The sequence below is a fragment of the Parasteatoda tepidariorum genome, chromosome 8 (genome assembly GCF_982258835.1).
Source record: "Parasteatoda tepidariorum strain Cologne lab strain chromosome 8, Ptep-v5.0, whole genome shotgun sequence".
In the NCBI taxonomy this organism is placed as follows: Eukaryota; Metazoa; Arthropoda; class Arachnida; order Araneae; family Theridiidae; genus Parasteatoda; species Parasteatoda tepidariorum.
In genome coordinates this window covers 91,518,898-91,539,086 of record NC_141762.1, presented here as the reverse complement: position 1 = coordinate 91,539,086, position 20,189 = coordinate 91,518,898, and the positions used below count along the sequence as shown (strand labels likewise).

Genomic DNA, 20,189 nt, shown 5'->3' with positions numbered 1-20,189 from the left:
AGGTGTGTCCCAGCCTTAACTCGCAATAGGAATGGAGCTTTCTCGTTTGCATGAAAAAACTTTCCAAATGCGCCAGCACCTTTGCGTTTTGTTTTCGACCATGCATTCTTTGATAAAAATTGTTTGGGTGTGTACTATCATTTCCTAAAATTTTTCCCATATTTTTAGAATCACCCTGTATATATATGTTGTGTATGCGTTTTTATAAATATTTTATTTCTCCCAGAAATTTAATTGTGCAAGTAGTTTTTCTTTCAATGATTACAAGCATATTCGATTTTTTTTATTTTTAATTTTAGTTCGTATCACGTCCAGAAGGACGATGATGATTTTGATCTTCTCGAAAAAGGATTGTATGAGCGAACCAGGTATGATGTTTTGGTTAATGATATGTAATTTACTTTTTATATTCCTGTATTGTACAAATGATTGAACCAGTATTGGGCTAATTATACAACCGGTATTGTACTAATGATATAACCTTTATGGTTCTGATGATATAAAAAAAATTTTTGAATTTATTACCGAATTGAAATCAAATCACCTTTTTTACACTGTTGAAATATTTAATATATAATGAATTTAAATTTACTTTTTTCGAAGCATTTAACGTAATTCAAGTTAATATATATTTTATTTTTCCAAAAAATGAGATATTAAATAATTTTTCTTTCATCGAATACTTTAACATTTCTTTATTTATAATTTTCCATTATAATGTTAGAAGTCCATTTGATAAATGGAGATTTCGTTCTTTTTTCAAAAAGTATTATATGAAGATATGTGTTTTGGCTAATAATAGGCAATTTACTCTTCATATAAATTAGTGCAGATTTCTACCAGTATAGTGCTAATGATTTAAAAAAAATTTATTTGGAATTTTATATCTAATTGCGATCAAGTTTTTTTTCCCCTTCTGACATATTTAATGTAATAAATTTTTTTTTTCGTATCAGTGAAAATAGTAAAATCTTAATATTTATAGATATTTTATTAATCCTAAAAATCAGATTGCAAATATTTGCTCTTTTAATTTATACAAGTATATTTCACATTTTTTTAATTATATTTTTAGTTTTATGAATTGGGTCGATGAAGATCTTGATCTTCTTGAAAAAGGCTTGTATGACCGAACCAGTTATGGTGTATTGGATACTGATAGGTAATTAACTCTTTATTGAAATCAATGACCAGTATTGCGCTAATGATTAAAAAATATTTCTGTGCAGCTTATTATCAAGTTGAAATCAAGTCCCATTTTTCTTCACACTTGACACAGTAATTTGAGTATTGCATTTAAAGTACGATTCTCGTAACATTTATAAATATTAAACGCATGTGTGAAATGAGATGGTTTGTATTTCTTTCTTCCAAAAAATTGAAGTAGATATTATTTTCATTCGTTATTTTAATTTAAGCAAGCTTCATATTTATTTTATTATAAGGGTATAAAAATTGTTCTAAAATTTTCTATTGTATGGGAAATTTCTTTGATTAATCGCTTAAAATTATTCCGTAAATTTTAGCCAGGTTGCGTTACATTATTCTGTTATATTTACACATGCGGTTATATGACAGAGGAATTTAATGTTATGTACCAAATTAATAATGTTTTAATTTAAAGAAATTATCTTCAGAAATATGATTTGCTAACATTTTTTGATTAGAAAAATGTTCACTCTTGAATAGTTGGTTGTTTTTTCAGACTGTTAAAAAATATCATTAAAGCCTATTTTTGTTTATATTTGAGACTACATCAATAATACACAAGTTTTTAAACTTCTACTTCAACTATTCCGCTGTAATATTGACCTACCAGTGCTTGACCATTGGCATATAGTATCCATAAACTTTTTGAACTTTATTTATTTATTTTTATTTTAAGAAGTTATTTAAATGATTGTTTTGCTGATTGATAAAAGCTTTGGGACACATAATATTTAAGGCAATTTTTTTAAAGCATATAACAATCATAGATTTGGATCTTATCCTGTAAATTACAAATAAACAAACCTTTTTTTGTAAAAAGAAACGGTGCTTATTAATGGTTCGTAGACTTCATTTCCTCTTAACTTTTATTTCAGGTTAGTTACTCACCCTGTTGTAGTTATTTATTTATACTAATGTGGTTTAATTATATAAAAAAACACCCTGGTCAGCAGAAAAAATGAAATAAGATAAATTTTTCGTTTAAATAAATATTGAATCTTGACTAATTGGATATTTTTTCAGTATGCTAACAACAATTTTTGTTTATACACGAGACTACACCAATGATACACTAGCTTTTAAACATCAACTTAAACTATTTTGCTGTTATATAATATTGAACTATTAATTATTGACCACTGACTTATTACATCCATAAAGATTTACGACCATTTTCTTATTGTTGTTTATCAAAAATAATTTACTTATACTAAAGTGATTTATTTATAACAAAACACCTTGGTATTAAGAGTTCCTAATTGATGTAATGTTAATAATTTTTACAGAAAAGCTAGTGTTGAGATGATTGTAGAGTCCGTGGTTGAAACCACGGCGAGAAAAATAATAAAAAGGAAGGAAGGATTCTTTGAATCTATCAGTAATTTGTATGGTTGGTTTAAGAAGTTCTTCTAAAATGGTGGATATATAGGTAAGATTATAAATTTTACTTTCTTATGCTTCATACCTACTAAATTTCTAATCACTTCCGAATTATTAGTCCTATTGACTTTGATTTTTGTAAAAAAAAAGAAGAAACAGTACGTCTTTTGTTTATTATGATTAAGATTTACCCTTTTTGACTCCCTTGCAACAAATAAATTCAAGATGGCGAAATGTTCTCTGGGTGAAGGGGCAGACTTCAAGTATACTTATTAGAAACAAAACACAGGTTTAAAAACTATTTACATCTTTTCTCTCGTTATTTATTATTTGACAACTTAGAAACTGGCCTACTCTGCAGTATTCATGCAAAGAGAAGTAATGCATTGTTGACTAACGACTTATACATTGTGAAACGTGCACTTTACAAAAATTGCAAGTTTTTTTTAAGAAAGCTAAGTTTTGAAAGAAGATACGTCTTTCTTTCATTGTTTTGAGAGGGAAAAAAATCATGAATGCAAAATGTAAATCTTACAATGCGAGAAAGTATTTTATTAAGTAAATTTAAATGATTCTTTTATCATTGTTAAATTTTTGGAGATTTGTAATAATTACGGCAAATGAACAACGCATATAACATTTATAGATTTACCTTTTCCCCTAGAAATTATTAATGTTAATTATAATTAAGAACAGTTCCTAATTGTCCTGATTCTGCGGCTTTATTTTCTCTATAAATTTTTGTCCCATGTTGATAACTCACATTATTATATAATTTAATATCAATAATTAATTTTTTAATTTCATTGAATTTGATAGCAAAGCAAACTTCGTGCGAAGAAATTATAATTCATGTGAATTTATTATTTTTACAGAAGAGCGGTTGTTGATGTGTTTAAGAAAGATTGACTGAATACACAATATAAAGAAAAGGAAAAATGTTCAAGGATTTCCGAAAGTTCATAGGAAATGTATTTTGTTGAGAAATGCTGAAAATTGTTTTGAGTAAAAAAAATCTTGTTATATTTTGTTTAAAAAAACTATTCAAGAAAATTTGCATTCAATGCGCTTCATAAATTCTGCGTAAAAAAGTATGAGAAATACCCGTGTATATTTTTTGAAATATTTGGTAAAAAAAAGACTATTTTAGAAAACTTGTTCTGAAAATAAACTGCTGTTTGTAGAAAATGCAACACCATGAAAGAATCATCAGAATCAAATGAAATTTAATGCAGAAACGACTTGTACTGATACAAATAAATGATGAAATTTTCAAAACAAAAGAAACAAATTAAGCGTCCGAAATCAGTATTTGGTGCAGCCACCACGCGCTGCAATAAGTGCTGCTATACGACGTGGCATGGAGTCAAACAGATGTTGAATATCTGCTTGAGGAAGAGAATTCCATATCGCTTGTATGCGCAACCAAAGTTCGTCTTTGGAAACTGCAGGACGCGGATCACGAGTGAGACGCCGACCAACCATATCCCACACGTGTTCAATAGGCGACATATCCGGCGAATAAGCAGGCCAAGGAAGAAGTTGCATGCGTTGTGCTGAACAGAAGTCTCTAACAGTCCGCGCAACATGTGGGCGTGCATTATCCTGCTGAAAGATAGCTCCAGGGATGCCTTGAAGGAAAGGAACGACTTCGGGCTGTAGCACTTCACGGACGTATCTGTTGCTATTGAGATTACCCTCAATTCGTATCAAATTGGATCGTCCATGATACGAAATCGCACCCCAGACCATAACTCCGGGTGTTCGACCACTATGTCGTTCAATAATACACTCAGGAAGGCAGCGTTGACCGGCATAACGTCTAACACGAACACGGCCATCATGGGTCCACAAATTGAAGCGTGATTCATCTGAAAAGACAACTTGGTGCCAATCAGCTCGCCAGTCTCTGTGCTCAAGAGCCCACTGCCGACGCAGCCGTCGATGATCCGCCGTGAGGGGAATCCTGTATAATGGCACCCTTGCACGCAATCCACGGCGCAGCAGACGACGACGAATTGACGAAGCCGACAATTGTACACCTGTAGCAGTAGACCAATGTGCTGCCAGCTGCCTGGAGGAAGCTGTGCGATCATTCACCGCCATGCGGAGCAGGTGTCGATCATCGCGCTCTGACGTCACCTTCTGTCGTCCAGTGCCTGTTTTTCGAGTTGTTCGGTGCTCGTCGGTCCACTGCTTCCAAACTCGCATCACTGTGGAACTGTTCCGCTGCATACGAGCTGCTATTGCGCGATAGGAAAATCCTCCTTCTCGAAGGCCGATTATCCTCCCTCGTTCAAACTCCGTAAGTTGCTTGAATTTCTTATTCTTCCGTCGTGGAGGCATACTCAGGTCTCACTAAACGTTTGCCACTAACAAATAATCATAGACTATTTTCAACGTCCCGCTACAGCACTTTATTTATACGCTTTCAGCATCAATTCAGAGGGCGCTGCGCGCGCCACGCACGCGCGATGGCTCTGAAACTTTATTAATTTGCATAATATCCTATAATTGACATTTGCTGCGAATTTCATTTGATTCTGATGATTCCTTCATGGTGTTGCATTTTCTACAAACAGCAGTTATGTAATAAATTATGCGTAAAAAAGTAAAAAAAAACAAAACAATTCGTGTAATATTTTGCAAAAAAAAAAAAAAAAGACTACTTAAAACTTGTTTTTAATACGTATAATAAATTATGCATCAGAAAGAGAAAAAAAAAATCAGGTTATATTTTGCAAAAAAAAAAAAAGAAAAAAGAATTATTTTTTTTAAAAATATGTTTCATCAGTTATGCGTGAAAAAGAAAAAAAAAGAATTTTTTGTTATATTTTGAAAAAAAAAGTCTTGTTATATTTTGCAAAAAAAAAAAAAAAAAAAATGGGGTGTAATGCGACAGGCCTCCTCGTGGTGCACCCTGGGTAACGCTAAATCTGTCGCAACGTTGTTTCACTTCTTCCTATTCTTTTTAGCATTTGGAAATTGCATTTACTATGATAAAGAAAAGGCTGCTTATCTTGTAAGAGGATAAAACCCTTTTCAATCACAGTTCGATTTCAGGAATCCTTTTTACGTCGTTATATAACGATGGCAGAATCAATAATTTGCGGTTAAGTGATTTTGTAGCAGTTTTAAAAGTATTTTTTCAGCATGTTGTCAGCCAGTATGGGGTTTTGCGATTTTAACCCTCTCAACATAGTTTGCTATCGCATGTTTAATTCATTTATCACCTCTCTGAATCTGTCGGTCGAATCTTCCTGTATAATAGGCTTACATTAGATTGGACGCTAAGAGATTGTTGTATAACTTTTTGCAATGCGCATTAATTTGAAAATTGATTTCATATTAAAATATGAGCACAAGGGTTTCCGAAAATTCCCATTATCTCTAGAAATATTAACAAAAACTTCAAAAATAACCAATTTTGTCCAAAACTGCAAAGTTTCTGGGCAATTATTTAGCACTAATATAAGGATATACTTTTTGCCTTATTTCTTTTTGACCAAGTTTTAAAATTATAGGTCAATATTAAAAGAAGATAAATGACGTTATGCATATTTAGAACATGAGCTACACTGACGTTGCAATCAGGTCACATTGTGCCACATCTATCATCTTGTTAGACCCTGTAGTGTGAAAATAAAACAGAATACCTTAATAGCTTTTGAGCTAATGATTGGATTATCACTTACAAAGATGCATTATTAGTGATTTCCAAGAATTTGCCAATAAATTTGAGATAATTATATTTTAAGTTGCAAAATAACAAACAAAAGTGTACCTTCTCTGAACGTGCATAGCTATTTTTTTTTGACAGATTAGAATTTTTCTTTCAAGTTTGAAATTATTGTTCCAATTACTTTAAATGCGAGGGCAGTCGAATGCTTGGACCCCTTATTGCTAATTTAAAATTTTTATCGTTGATCAGTACAAAAAAAACTATATTCATTAGCTTCTCAAGAACTATTTGTCCTACTTCTTTCAAATTTTGTTTTTTTTTTCATTTAAAACTGATTGGTTAAAAATGATTTAAATTAGTATCTGAAGTATTGGTATCTTAGTTAAAAATGATCTGAATTAGTATACCTAATAGCTAGAGAAATGTTTTTGAACTATTAAGTTCATTTTGATAATCGGATCATTAAATCAAATTTTAAAAATCTGCACTTCAAAGTGACCACGAAAATTTTAAACTCCTTTTTTCATATTTTAATTTAATGCTTTTTTATTAATTATAAAATGTGGTACACGTGTAAAAACCTGACGATCAGCTTTGCCATAATAATGAATTTTTCTTTATTATAATGAATACTTTCATGTTCAGTTATTTACTTATAAAAATTTTACATGTTACTTATAAAAACCTGTGCCTTAATCTATTTAATTGAATATTTTTAAAACCTTGATTTCAGTAAGTTTTTAAAGTTAACTTAATTCTCTCTTTCTTATTAAATATGCACTTGTCACAATATGAAACCATTTGATTTTAATTTGGTGAAATTGCGCCAACTTTCTTGGTTGTCAGGATTTTACACATGTACCTAAAACACTCCATTGGTAAGTAATTTGATGTAAATAACCTTACAAAATTAATTAAAATTTATACAACATTAATCTTGGCGAATTTCTATCTGAACTCAGTTTATTTTCCTCTGGGTAATAGATTGCCTTTACAAGAGAGACATTTGACTATTCAGAGGACATTTGATTAAATTTCTTTCCGTTGTTATGGAATTGACGAAAGGGAAATAAATTTTTTTTTATATCCCTTCGATACCAACCCAGAAAGCATGTAACCTTACGATAACCTTGTATCGGAATTCTCCTTTTTTTGTCACGAAAATGTTTGTACTAAAAAACCTTTTTTTCAATAAAGCAAAAATATTGTAGTTTTAAACCTTTCATCTTAAAAGGATTAAAAATTACTTTTTGAGCATACAAGACGTTGCGAAAAGAAACCCTTAAAATTACCTACATTTAAGCTTATTTCACCTTAAGACTAGCTTTATTTCAGGATTTTTGTTCACGCTTGAAAATCCTAAAACAACCTCGATTTTCCGGTTTTTATATAGAAGGTTTTTTTCCAAGGTTTTGAATTTCGGTAATGTGTGTAGAATAGAGCAGATTTTCACAGATCTCGTTTAAAGATTAGAAACTGCATAAAAAACCTTTTCAGGTTTACATTAAAAGGTTTTTGCTGAGTGAAAATAAATCTTTTTTTGCTATCTGGTAAATTCTTCTAAAACAATAACTTAACGGAACGCAGGTGACTACTAATCAGTTATTAGTTTTTATTTCCTATTGTAATATATGTAGGATTATTAAGAGATACACAAAACATATTTAACTCTTTAAATACTTTTAAATTTTAGGTGTTATAACGAAACAAATGAGATCAACAAATGCTGCAATAACTATATATTCATTTCTATAGTATCTATAGATCCATCAGCGATGGAGAGTTGTCGTTTTCTGAATACATGAACTCGATTTGTTTGGAAAAATATTTCTCACATACAGTCCTTTTCGTTTTCAGAGTCGGGGTAAGATGATCATCTTGGAGAGTTAGAAGATAAGGATGCAAATGAATTTTTTTTACCTAAAAATTGAGTAAAAAATAATTATTAAGGACAAATAAAGATTATTTTTTACAACACTACCGGCAAAAATATTTTTATATTTGCATTTGTACTGATTTTTTTCAGATTTCTGCATGTTTTTAAAATTATTTTATGTGACATTTACTTTAAATCTTATTAAGGTAAAGCTAAATGCGAATATAGCTAAAAAAATAGCGTAGAATTTGACACACAGTTCGGGATCAACATGTAAACAATAACTTTCCTAAGAGTCAAAACACAAAAAAAATAAAATAAATCTTATTAAATGGCAAAGCTAAACAATGTGAATAAAGCACAAAGAGTGCTGTAAAGTGGACATCTCTATAGATTCAACTCTGTAAACAAGAACTTACCTAACAGCCAAAAGTCAAAAATTTTAAAATCTTTTTAAAGGATAAAGCTAAATAATGTGAAAAAAAGACACAAAAAAGCATAAAAATGAACACACTGCAGTTCCGGTAGTGTGAACAAGAATTTTCCTCAGTGACGAAACACAAAAATTTTAAATCTTATTAAATGACAAATCTAATAACCGTGAATAAAGAACAAAAAACTGCATAAAAAGGGAATGCTACAGTTCCGGTTCCGTAAACAAGAACTTTCCTAAACTTCAAAAGACAAAAATTATAAAATCTTTTTAAATGATAAATCTAAACAATATGAAAAAAACGTAAAAAACTGCATAAAAATGGACAACACTACAGTTCCGGTTGAGTAAACAATTTTTTTCCTCAGTGACGAAACACAAAAAATTTAAAACTTAGTAAATGATACATTTAAAAACCGTGAATAAAGTACAAAAAACTGTATAAAAAGGAAATGCTACATTTACAGTTCTGTAAACAAGAACTTTCCTAAACGTTAAAACACAAAAATTTCAAAATCTTTTTAAATGATAAAGCTGAACAATATGAAAAAAGCGCAAAAAACTGCATAAAAATGGAGACACTGCAGTAGTGTAAACAAGAATTTTCCTCAGTGACGAAATCCAAAAAATTAAAATTTTATTAAATGATCAATCTAAAAATCGCGAATAAAGCACGAAAAACTGTATAAAAAGGGAATGCTACAGTGCCAGTTCTGTAAACAAGAACTTTCCTAAACGCTAAAAGACAAAAAAAATTTTGAAATCTTTTTAAATGATAAAGCTGAACAATATGAAAAAAAAAGGCAAAATACTGCATAAAAATGGACACACTGCAGTAGTGCAAACAAGAATTTTCCTCATGACTAAACCCAAAAAATTAAAATTTTATTAAATGATAAATCTAAAAACCGTGAATAAAGCACAAAAAACTATATAAAAAGGGAATGCTACCTTTCCAGTTCTGTAAACAAGAACTTTCCTCAAGGCTCGAAACACAAAATTAAATGATAAAACTAAACTACGCAACTAAAGCACAAAAATAGTATAAAAGTGGACACACAGCAGTTCCGCTTACGTAAACAAGAGCCTTTCTCAGTGCCGAAACACAAAATTCTATTTGTATTTGCTAGTGCAATTTGAGGTTGGATATTGAGGATTGTTCTTGTTTTCAGAACCAGAAGTGTCCATTTAGTGCTTTATTCACTTTAATTTGATTTATTCATCACAATGACCGTCCAGTGCCTTAATCACTGATCCATCGCGGCTTTTAAAGAAGCAAGTTTTTAAAATATAAAACAGTATTGCTGAAAATTAAACCACTTAATTGACTCAGATTGCACCTAAGACAATTGATTTTGTTCTTACCTCTTTTGTTTCTCCACATTCAATCTTTGCACGTTTTCAATAGATTAGTCAATAGGTGATTACTCAATAGATTAGTCAATTAGTCAATAAGACTTGATAAAAATGAGTACTGGGATGAATTGAAGCGGTCAATAAAAAGGGGTACGTAACATTTTTAGAAAACTAAGTTTTTTTGCTGCTTTTGGCATATCCGATTAACAATTACCGAGTAATATTTTAAACTGCTTAAAGAAGAGAATCCAACAATTTGGAAACAATTAAAGCGATCTTTCCAGAATAGACACAGTTTCTGTGGCTTTTTTCGAAAGTCCAGACTTGTAACATACCCCCTTTTAACATTGACCTCTTCAATTTTTATATTAAAAATGGATTCGTTATTGATAGTCTAACATAATCTAACATTTTCATGAAAAAAAGTTAATTTTAATAATAGTACTTTTGGATACAAAAACAAACGTAAGCTTAGATCTATTCCTTGCGCTGGCAAATTGTAGTTCATTTACGTCGCACTAGAGCTGCACAATGGGCTATTGACGATGGCCAGGGAAACATGTCTGAAAATGATCAGCAGACATGCCATCACAATTTCGATCCTCTGGAGAGGGAATGCCCACCCCACTTCAGTAGCCTAACTACCTGAGTGCGAAGACGAGCGCTTTACGGTAATACAGTTTAAGGAGGACCAATACTGCATACCCTCGATTCCTTCACAGGTTACCCACCCGCTCATTGACCGCAGCCAGTGATGCTCGGTGCTCTACTGGGAGTCGTGTCTTAATGATCAGTCCACCGTGAGACGCCCTTGCGCTGACAAGTTGTTTTATTTTTTTATTTCTGTGATACGAAACACAAACGTTTTTCTTTTCATTTTTGTGATACGAAACACAAACGTTTTTTTTCTTCATTTTTGTGATACGAAACACAAACGTCTTTTTTTCATTTATGTGCAGTAGACTGATCGTTAAGACACGGTTTCCAGTAGAGCATTGAAGTCAAGCATCACTGGCTGTGGTCAGTAAGTGGGTGGGTGACCACTTTGATCAGTCTGCGTAGGGACCGAGTGTGCACGATATCGGTGCTTATTAAACTGTTCTACCGTCAAGTGCTCGACTTCGTGCGCAGGCCGTTGGACTACCAAACCGGAGAAGCCATCCTCTTTGCAGGGGATGAAAATTAAGATGGCATGTCTTCGGATCATCCTCAGGGATGTTTCCCAGACCGTCGCCAATAGCCCATTGTGCAGCTCTAGTGCGACGTAAATAAAGTACCTAGCAACCTAACTACATTTCTGTTTTAACAGCCGGACGAAGTGTGCAGCACAATGTGCAATTGAAAAAAAGGTTCAATTTCGTCGCAGAAGAAAGAAATCTGAAGTGTGTGACAGAATTATTTCGCCAAAAAGAAGTATATTAATAAACAAGCCACATAATGTTTATCCCACAATATGTGCAAGCTATTTGAATTATAAAAAAATAAAAAGTTGAAATTGTTTCAAAGTACAACATTCCACTCTTTAGACACATCCACCAGTCTCGGAACTCTGAGATTGGCGACAAAACTATTCTCTCCTCTGATATACTTTTTTGTGATCTTAATTTGATCGCCGTATAGCCAATTAATTCACAAAACGAAATAAAATATTGATACTTTTTTTACCTGTTCGAAAGACATAAGTCCAGCTTCTTTGCCTAGTCGCGTCATATCATCCAAAATCAATTTTTGAACAACCTGAAAAGACATACAAAGTCATATAAGATGAGATAAAATTTTGTGTTTATTAATCATATAAGATAAGATAAAATTAAAAAAATCAAAATTAGACTTTTAAAACAGTTTAAAAAGAAAAACGAAGTGAAATGAAAATAAAATGTAGCATGCATTAATATCAAAAGTACAGTAAGGGGAGTTCTGGAGGTGATAGAATTTTATTTCGAGAATATTATTAAGTGGTATAAGAAAGTTATCTAAAGTATATTTATAGTACAGAGTATATCCAAAGTGCATTTAAAGTATATTATAAAAGTTAATGTAAAGTATATAAGAAGTTTATCATTAAATTGTGCAAAATTGGCTGTTTTGTAAATACAGCCTATTATACTCCACACTGAAGTATTAGAACACAGGGCCCACGCTTAGCTTTTGCCACCTCGCCAATGCGATAAAATCGCAAATTTGGCGAATAAAACTGTGTTTTGGCGAAAGTATAAGCGAATGATTTTTTCCACTGGAAAGAAAAATATACATTTCACTCGATCCACAAAAGTATGTCAAAATGTATTTTTCTAAACAAATCTGTATTTTTTATTCGATAACAGTAATTTTCTAAAGCCAATTAGAATTGGGTCCAGATAATGTAAGTCGTAAACAAATAAATTGTTTTCTATGGGGAGAAAATTTAATCGTAAAAAATTGTTAAGATTTGCATTTGGAGAATACTTTTGATATTTCGCTAATTTAGTGGCTAATAACTTGAAATTCTCTGCGCGGGTCCTGGAAACCCATTATAAAACCCACTTTAAACTATTTCTAAATGTAAATATTTTTCTAAAAGTTTCTAAATTAATCATTTTAGAGTTTCTAAAGTAAAAACGAAACTAAAAAAAAACCTGTTAAACTCATTTAACTCATAAATATATTTATATACATCAAGTATAGTCAGTCCACCGTAAGAAAAAGATTGAAGGGGAAAATCATGGAACATGTTCATCAGTTAAAATAAGAGTTTATAGTAGCCCAAAAAAATAGCTTAGCGTCGATTGTGATTCTCAGCAAACTTTCCTTGAAATAAACCCTCCCAAGATCAATTGTCTTCTTACGGTGGATAGATAGCATTAGACATTACCAGTTCATTGCAAACTTCTTCCCACGAATTGATGGCTAAGTTATTTTCACACCAGGACATGACCACATTCTGATCTGGTATCACAATTGCCACAAGATAGTTCTGGTTTAAAAAAAATAACATATTATGCAAAAAAAAAAAAAAAAAAAAATTAAAAGTAACAAGATTATATATATGCGTATATGTGCATATATATGTGTGCATATATTTACACCGAAGAGCCATTACATTATGACTACCCTGCTAATAACATGTAGGACCACCTTTAGCCCTTAAAACTACTAGCACCCGCCGTGGCACTGATTCCACAAGGTGCTGATGGTATCTGGTACCAAGCGCTCACCAACTGGTCCTGAAATTCCCTCACATTGCGAAGGGGTAGCGTGGCAGCACGAATTTGGCTTTCCAAGTAGGACCACAAATGCTCTATTGCGTTAAGGTCAGGTGAATTTGGGGGTCAAGACAAGACTTGAAAGTAACTGGAATGTTCCTCGAACCAATCCATGACGATTCGACCCTTATGACATGGTGCATTATCCTGTTGGCAGACGCCATCCCCCGAAGGAAAAACTGTTGCCATGAATGGGTGAACCTGGTCTGCAACTATGTTCAAGTAGCTTAAAGATGTCAGGAATTGTTCTATAAGGATTATGAGTCCCAATGTGCCCCATGAAAACATTGTGGGCGAGAAACCATGAAAACCTGGGCGAGCCCATTGTTATAGGTGGTCATAATGTAATGGCTCTTCAGTGTATGTGCATATATATATATATATATATATATATATATATATATATATATATATATATATATATATATATATATATATATATATATATATATATATATATATATATATATAAATAATAAAACTTGTTTAAATTGATATGTTTGCTATTCACTGAAGGACAAGAGCGTCAATTAAAAGTAGACAAAAAATAAAAACAAAAACCATGACACCTATTAAAGACAAAATCAATAACTATAATTATAAAGACGATCAAACAAAAGAAGATGAACAATAAAGACAAACAAGTAACAACGATTAACAAAGAAAAAAAAAAGAAGTGACTATGACTAATAATAAATACAAAGAAGTGACAATGATTAATATTAAAAACAGATTTATTAAATTAAAGACATTCGAGCAAACGAAGACTCGCAATAAAGACTAACAAATAAAAATAAAGACAATTAATTAAGAAAAAAGACTAACAATAAAGACAAACAAGTTAAATATACTAATAATATTAAAGACAAACAAAAAATAAAAGCTAAAAATTAGTAGTTTTAAAAACTTTCTTCACCTTTAAACTGTCACCGTGAACAAATATTTGAGAAATGTAAAGACTTGTTAAATAAATATTTTCCAATTTTCCAGGTGAAACGTACTCTCCTTGAGAAAGCTTTAATATATGTTTAATTCTATCTATAATTTTAACAGCACCAGTCTGAAAATAAAGGGAAAAAAAGTAAGCATTGAGTTTAGCATTTATTTGTTCATTTAAAATTAATTTGGAATTCATGACCCGAGAACAGGTAATCTGGTATTTTTACGTTGACTGTTTTGGTTTGAAGCAAATCTTTTTATTGGGTATAAAAAGAATAATAAAAAAAATTACCGATTTGATACTAATTGAAATTAAAACTATGAAATATTATGAAAAAAGGCAACATAATGTACAGTTTAAATTATCTTTTAAAAAAGGAGAAAATTCTTCTTTGAACAAAGATTTGGTTATGATATGAGAAACAGCTATATTTATTTTACATTTTAAGCGATTAGGCCACACTCACTATAAATATATATATATGTATATATATATATATATATATATATATATATATATATATATATATATATATATATATATATATATATATATAATATATATATATATATATATATATATACATATATATATATATATATATATATACATATATATATATATATATATAATAAATGAATAAATACAAGAAAACACTAAGAAAGTTAAGAAAAACAATAAGTAACAATAATATATATAGTAATATTGATTTAAATTTTTTGGATTTGGGTATTATGAAAGTTGAAAATATCTGCTTTGTTGATTTATACGATAAAAGAAATGATTTTAATTTTAATATTAATAAACTAGTTACTTGGAATTCTAATGTTTCTAGGAGCATCTATTTAAATACCACTTTTAATGAAATGAACAGAATTAAAAGAATATGTAGTAATATTTATTTATCCAAAATACAAATCGATAAACTCTTTCAAAATCTGATAAAAAACAATGGATACCCAACTAATGTAATAAAATTTTATATAAAATCATTGAATTAATCGTATATTTTGGTGGAGATATTTTCTAAACATTTTTTTTTGTTAATTTTTATGATTTTCCCATGTGCAAATCCATTTCAGGCCAAAATTATCTACTAAATAATTTCTTTGTTAATTTATGTAATTTTTCCATGTGCAAATCCATTTCGGGCAAATCCGTGGCTATAATTATGTACTAAAATTTTTTCTTTGTTAATCTTTCCATGTGCAAATCCATTTCGGGCAAATCCGTGGTTAGAATTATTTACTAAAAATTCCTTTGCTAAATAATTTCCCTTGTTAATCTATACAGTTTTTCCATGTGCAAATCCATTTCGGGCAAATCCGTGGATAAATTGTTTGCTAAAAATTTCTTTATTAATTTATACAATTCCATGTGCAAATCCATTTCGGGCAAATCCGTGGTTAAAATTATCTGCTAAAATTTTTTCTTTGTTAATTTTTCCATGTGCAAATCCATTTCGGGCAAATCCGTGTAAAAATTATCTATTAAAAATTTTTCTTTGATAATTTAAATAATTTTTCTATGTACTAATCCATATCGTGCAAATTCGCGGCTAAAATTATTTACAAAGCAGGCAATTTATGTTTCTCTTTTCTATTTTATATTTTTTCTTAAATAAACATCTATTTTCTAAAACTATTTATGATCAATTTTTAAAATTATCCAGTATAATATTACCTTGTGCACATCCATTTCGGGCCCATCCTTGGTAACTAACAAATCAAAACTCAGAATAACAAATCACTTCAGCAGTGCAGTAAGAACGACACTTTAGAACCCTTTTGTTACACTCAATTTGCGCTTTTGTTTTCATATTTTGTAATCTGGCAATCTTTCTGCGAAAACATTTTTAAATCATTCTTGAAAAATAACTGTCCATGTAAGTTGTTATGATTTTGCTACTCGCTTTATAGTCCCCCCTTTTTAATGTTTTTTATTTTAATTTTATTTTTTATTTTTCTTTTATTTTATTATCTGTTTTTACATGTTATATTTACTTTTTATGATCTATTTTTACGTAGTTATTTTATAAAAAAATTTTTTTGAGTGCTCCTCACACTATTGTATTAATATATTTTGCTTTGGCTTTATTGATACAATATCAGAAAGCACTCTGTTTTGCGGATATAATCGTGTGGGCTGAAGAAAAGATTATATCTTTTTTTTCCGGTTTTTTAATTAACATTTCACTTTTTTTTTTTTTTTTTTTTTTAATAAAATATTTTTTTTTTTTTTTTTTTTTTTTTTTTTTTTTTTTTACTTATTATTTCCCACCCCCTTTTTTCATATGTCTATAATTTTTCTTTGTTTTATTCTTCATTTTGAACTTATATATATATATATATATATATATATATATATATATATATATATATATATATATATAGCACTCCTCTTTACAGTTTTACAGATATAATCGTGTGAGCTGATGAAGCTGATTTTTCCTTGGCTATTTAATATTTTTTTAAAATATAATTTTTTTTTAATATTTGAAAAAAAAATTATTGAATTTTTTTTTTATATTTAAGAAAATTTTATTGAATTTTTTTTTTAATATTTGAAGAAAGTTTCGGTGTAATAAATTTTGATTATCTTCCGGCTAGTTTAAAACATATTGTATATTCTTTGTTAGAATTTTATAATAAAAATCTTCAACCGGTGTCCACATAGCAATGTCTCCAGTGTGTATTTATTTAACTTCAGCCATTTTTGATTAATAAATTTTGATAATCTTCAGTCTAGATTAAATCATATTGTACATTCCATGTTAAAATTTTATAGTAAAAGTCGCCAACCGGTGTCCACATGGCAATGTCGCCAGTGTGTGTTTATTTAATTTCAGCCATTTTTGATTAAGGAATTTTGATAATCTTCCGGCTAGTTTAAAGCATATTGCATACTCCTTGTTAAAATTTTATAGAAAAAGTCGCCAACCGGTGTCCACATTGCAATGTCGCCAGTGTGTGTTTATTTAATTTCAACCATTTTTGATTAAGGAATTTTGATAATCTTCCGGCTAGTTTAAAACATATTGTACAATCCTTGTTAAAATTTTGTAGTAAAAGTCGCCAACCGGTGTCCACATAGCAATGTCGCCAGTGTGTGTTTATTTAATTTCAGCCATTTTTTATTAAGGAATTTTGATAATCTTCCGGCTAGTTTAAAACATATTTAATAATCCTTGTTAAAATTTCGTAGTAAAAATCGCCTACCGGTGTCCACATAGCAATGTCTCCAGTGTGCAGCCATCCCTTTTCATCAATTGTTTTTTCTGTTCGTTCTACATCGTGGTAGTATCCTTTGAACACATTGTATCCTTTCACACACAACTAAAAACAAATCAGCAAATTAACCTTTATCAATAGTATTATGTATAGCTTTTTAAAGCTCAGTGTCTAATAGATAAGACAATATTTAGTATAGATTTATCACTTAAAAGAAATATTTTAAGAATTTGTTTCTCTTCGTATGTGTTTAGAAAGTGATGGACTAGTTAAAAATTTAAATTAGAATGACTGGATTAACTGGAGTTTCTAATTGAAATGAAAAATTAATAAAATTTAAAATATTCAATATAAGTAAACCTTTTGAACAGTTTAAAGGCGTCTAAATGAAATATGATTTAAATCTTGTAAATCGTGTTTCATAAGCAAAACTTTCAGACAAACATTGAAAATATTCTACGCTATGCGAAAAATGCTATTGAGAAACATTGCAACTAATTTTAAAATTTAGTTGAAGGGTTTACCTGGTTTTCTCAGAAGAACACTGTAAACAGAATGTTTTTTTGAATCGAATGCTTTCTATGTTTTCCTTGATTAGTATTTAAAAATCGTCGGCAATTTTTAAAATATTTAGAAGAAAAAAACACTCTATAGAGAATTATGCGAAGTCGAAAAAAAAACATAAAGAATCTAGAACGGATTTATCAATATCAATTGGTGCACCCAATGAATTTTATAGAGATATACGTTCAGCGAAAGAAAAACCATGAAAGTGGAAATGGCATTTCTATTGACATTTTTTCCTTAATAATTAACTTTAAGTAAACGGACACCATAAACCTTCAACGTTTTTTCAAGTGTCACTTTAAGAAGGCAATTTGAAGCTCTAAAAGTGCTATAATCGTAAAATGCATTTTATATTTGTTCGAGTGCCATCTATTGACAAACATTGGAATTAATTTTAAAATGAGGTGGGAGGAATAACTTGTTTTCTGATCAGAACATTTCAAACAGAACACATTATTTTCTTCTCTGTTTCCTAAAGGACAACTTGAGGTAGTGCTATAATCGTAATTTTGAGCAACGTTGTACTAAAAAGGAATATGTAACAGTATTACTCACTTCACCTTCTCCATCTTTTGCGAAATATCCTAATTCAGGAACATCGACCAGTTTTAACATGTTACTTGGTATTGGTATACCGACATGCCCTTTTAATTAAAGAAAATAGTGAATATATTAAATGCAAAGACACAGTGAGTTAAATAAATAAGTAAATAAATCATTAGAGCACGCAAGCTTTCAACCATTCTCTGATACCTTATTGTGATCACCCTTCATAGTGGGAGAGTCAAAATTCGAATTTATTGAAAAGATTTTGTTCAAAGAAAGTGCAATTTTTTAAGTGCAAGTAACGAATATCGTCTAAATTAATTACTAATATATTTAAGATTGAGTATTTTGAGATTAATTTCCATGTGATTCATTGAGATTGAGTTCTAGTTCATGAATATTCGTTTATAATAGAGTCAAAGAGTCCATGAGAATCAAAGATTCGAATTTATCGAAGAAAGATAAAGAATTTTTTGTTCAGAGAAAGTACAATTTTTGTTCGATTTCGTAACGAATATCGTCTGAATTAATTATTACTATATTTAAGATTGAGTACTTTGAGATTGACTTCCATGTGATTCATTGAGATTGAGTTCTAGTTCATGAATACCCGTTTACAATAGAGTCAAAGAGTCCATGAGAATCAAAGATTCGAATTTATCGAAGAAAAAGAAAGAATTTTTTGTTCAGAGAAAATGCAATTTTTGTTCGATTTCGTTACGAATATCGTCTGAATTAATTATTAATATATTTAAGATTGAGTACTTTGAAATTGATTTCCCTATGATTAATTGAGATTGAGTTCTAGTTCATGAATACCCGTTTGCAATAGAGTCAAAGAGTCCATGAGAATCAAAGATTCGAATTTATCGAAGAAAGAAAAAGAATTTTTTGTTCGGAGAAAGTACAATTTTTGTTTGATTTCGTAACGAATATCGTCTGAATTAATTATTACTATATTTAAGATTGAGTACTTTGAGATTGACTTCCATATGATTCATTGAGATTGAGTTCCAGTTCATGAATATCCGTTTATTAAATAAAAATCTATTAAGCTTTATGGACGTCTCTCGTATGATGAAAACTTTTTATTAAAAAACATAAATTAATATTACCGAAAGAGTTGTCACTGACAATATTTAACGTGCAAGGTCCAGTAGCTTCAGTTTGCCCATAGACTTCAAAAACCTAGTAGGTGAACAAATAAATAAATAAAACTGATTAAAGAGTAGCAATAAATATTATTTAATTAGATGAAAGTTAACCTTTTGGCTACGGCAACAAAGATGAAAAAATTATCCTCTTACTACGGCGCTTTCTTACCGAAATTCATCCCCCACTTAGTCAGTGGGAGGTAACTACTTTAACTGGTTATGAATAGGAAATATTTTGTTGCAATTTGTACCTCACGTTTCCTGGAGGGAGAAGAAGCAGGGTTGTAGACCAGTAGTTATTTTTGGCATAGTTATACATATTTTGGCTTACTTCTTTTTCTAATGCAGACATAATTTAACATAATTATTTAAAAGTTTTTTTTAAATATATTAACATTTTCTCGAAAAAACAAGCAAATTTTTTTTATAAATTATTCAAAATTTTTATTATTTAAAAACAGGGTTTTTATTAGTGATCTTGATTCTTGAATGATTATAAATAAACTTCTACAAAAGAAACATTTATAGATAATTTTTTTCTAAGTATATTAACAATTTCGCTAAAAAAGAAGCA

The 20,189-nt window shown here is 29.9% G+C and overlaps 1 protein-coding gene across 2 annotated transcripts in view; it reads right to left on the bottom strand.

Annotated features, from left to right (window-relative positions):
• Positions 1-7,863: 7,863 nt before the first annotated feature.
• The window catches only part of LOC122272056 (long-chain-fatty-acid--CoA ligase 6), a 75,460-nt gene continuing 63,134 nt past the window's right edge, over positions 7,864-20,189 (bottom strand). For both annotated transcript variants that reach the window (XM_087169339.1, XM_087169338.1), the window contains 7 exons: positions 19,577-19,649; positions 18,471-18,559; positions 17,337-17,453; positions 14,095-14,238; positions 12,788-12,889; positions 11,602-11,673; positions 7,864-8,191 (listed from right to left, as the gene is read on the bottom strand). In XM_087169339.1, coding sequence (XP_087025465.1) covers positions 8,030-8,191; positions 11,602-11,673; positions 12,788-12,889; positions 14,095-14,238; positions 17,337-17,453; positions 18,471-18,559; positions 19,577-19,649 — 759 coding nt within the window. In that variant the 3' untranslated portion in view covers positions 7,864-8,029. The remainder of the gene's footprint in view (positions 8,192-11,601; positions 11,674-12,787; positions 12,890-14,094; positions 14,239-17,336; positions 17,454-18,470; positions 18,560-19,576; positions 19,650-20,189) is intronic.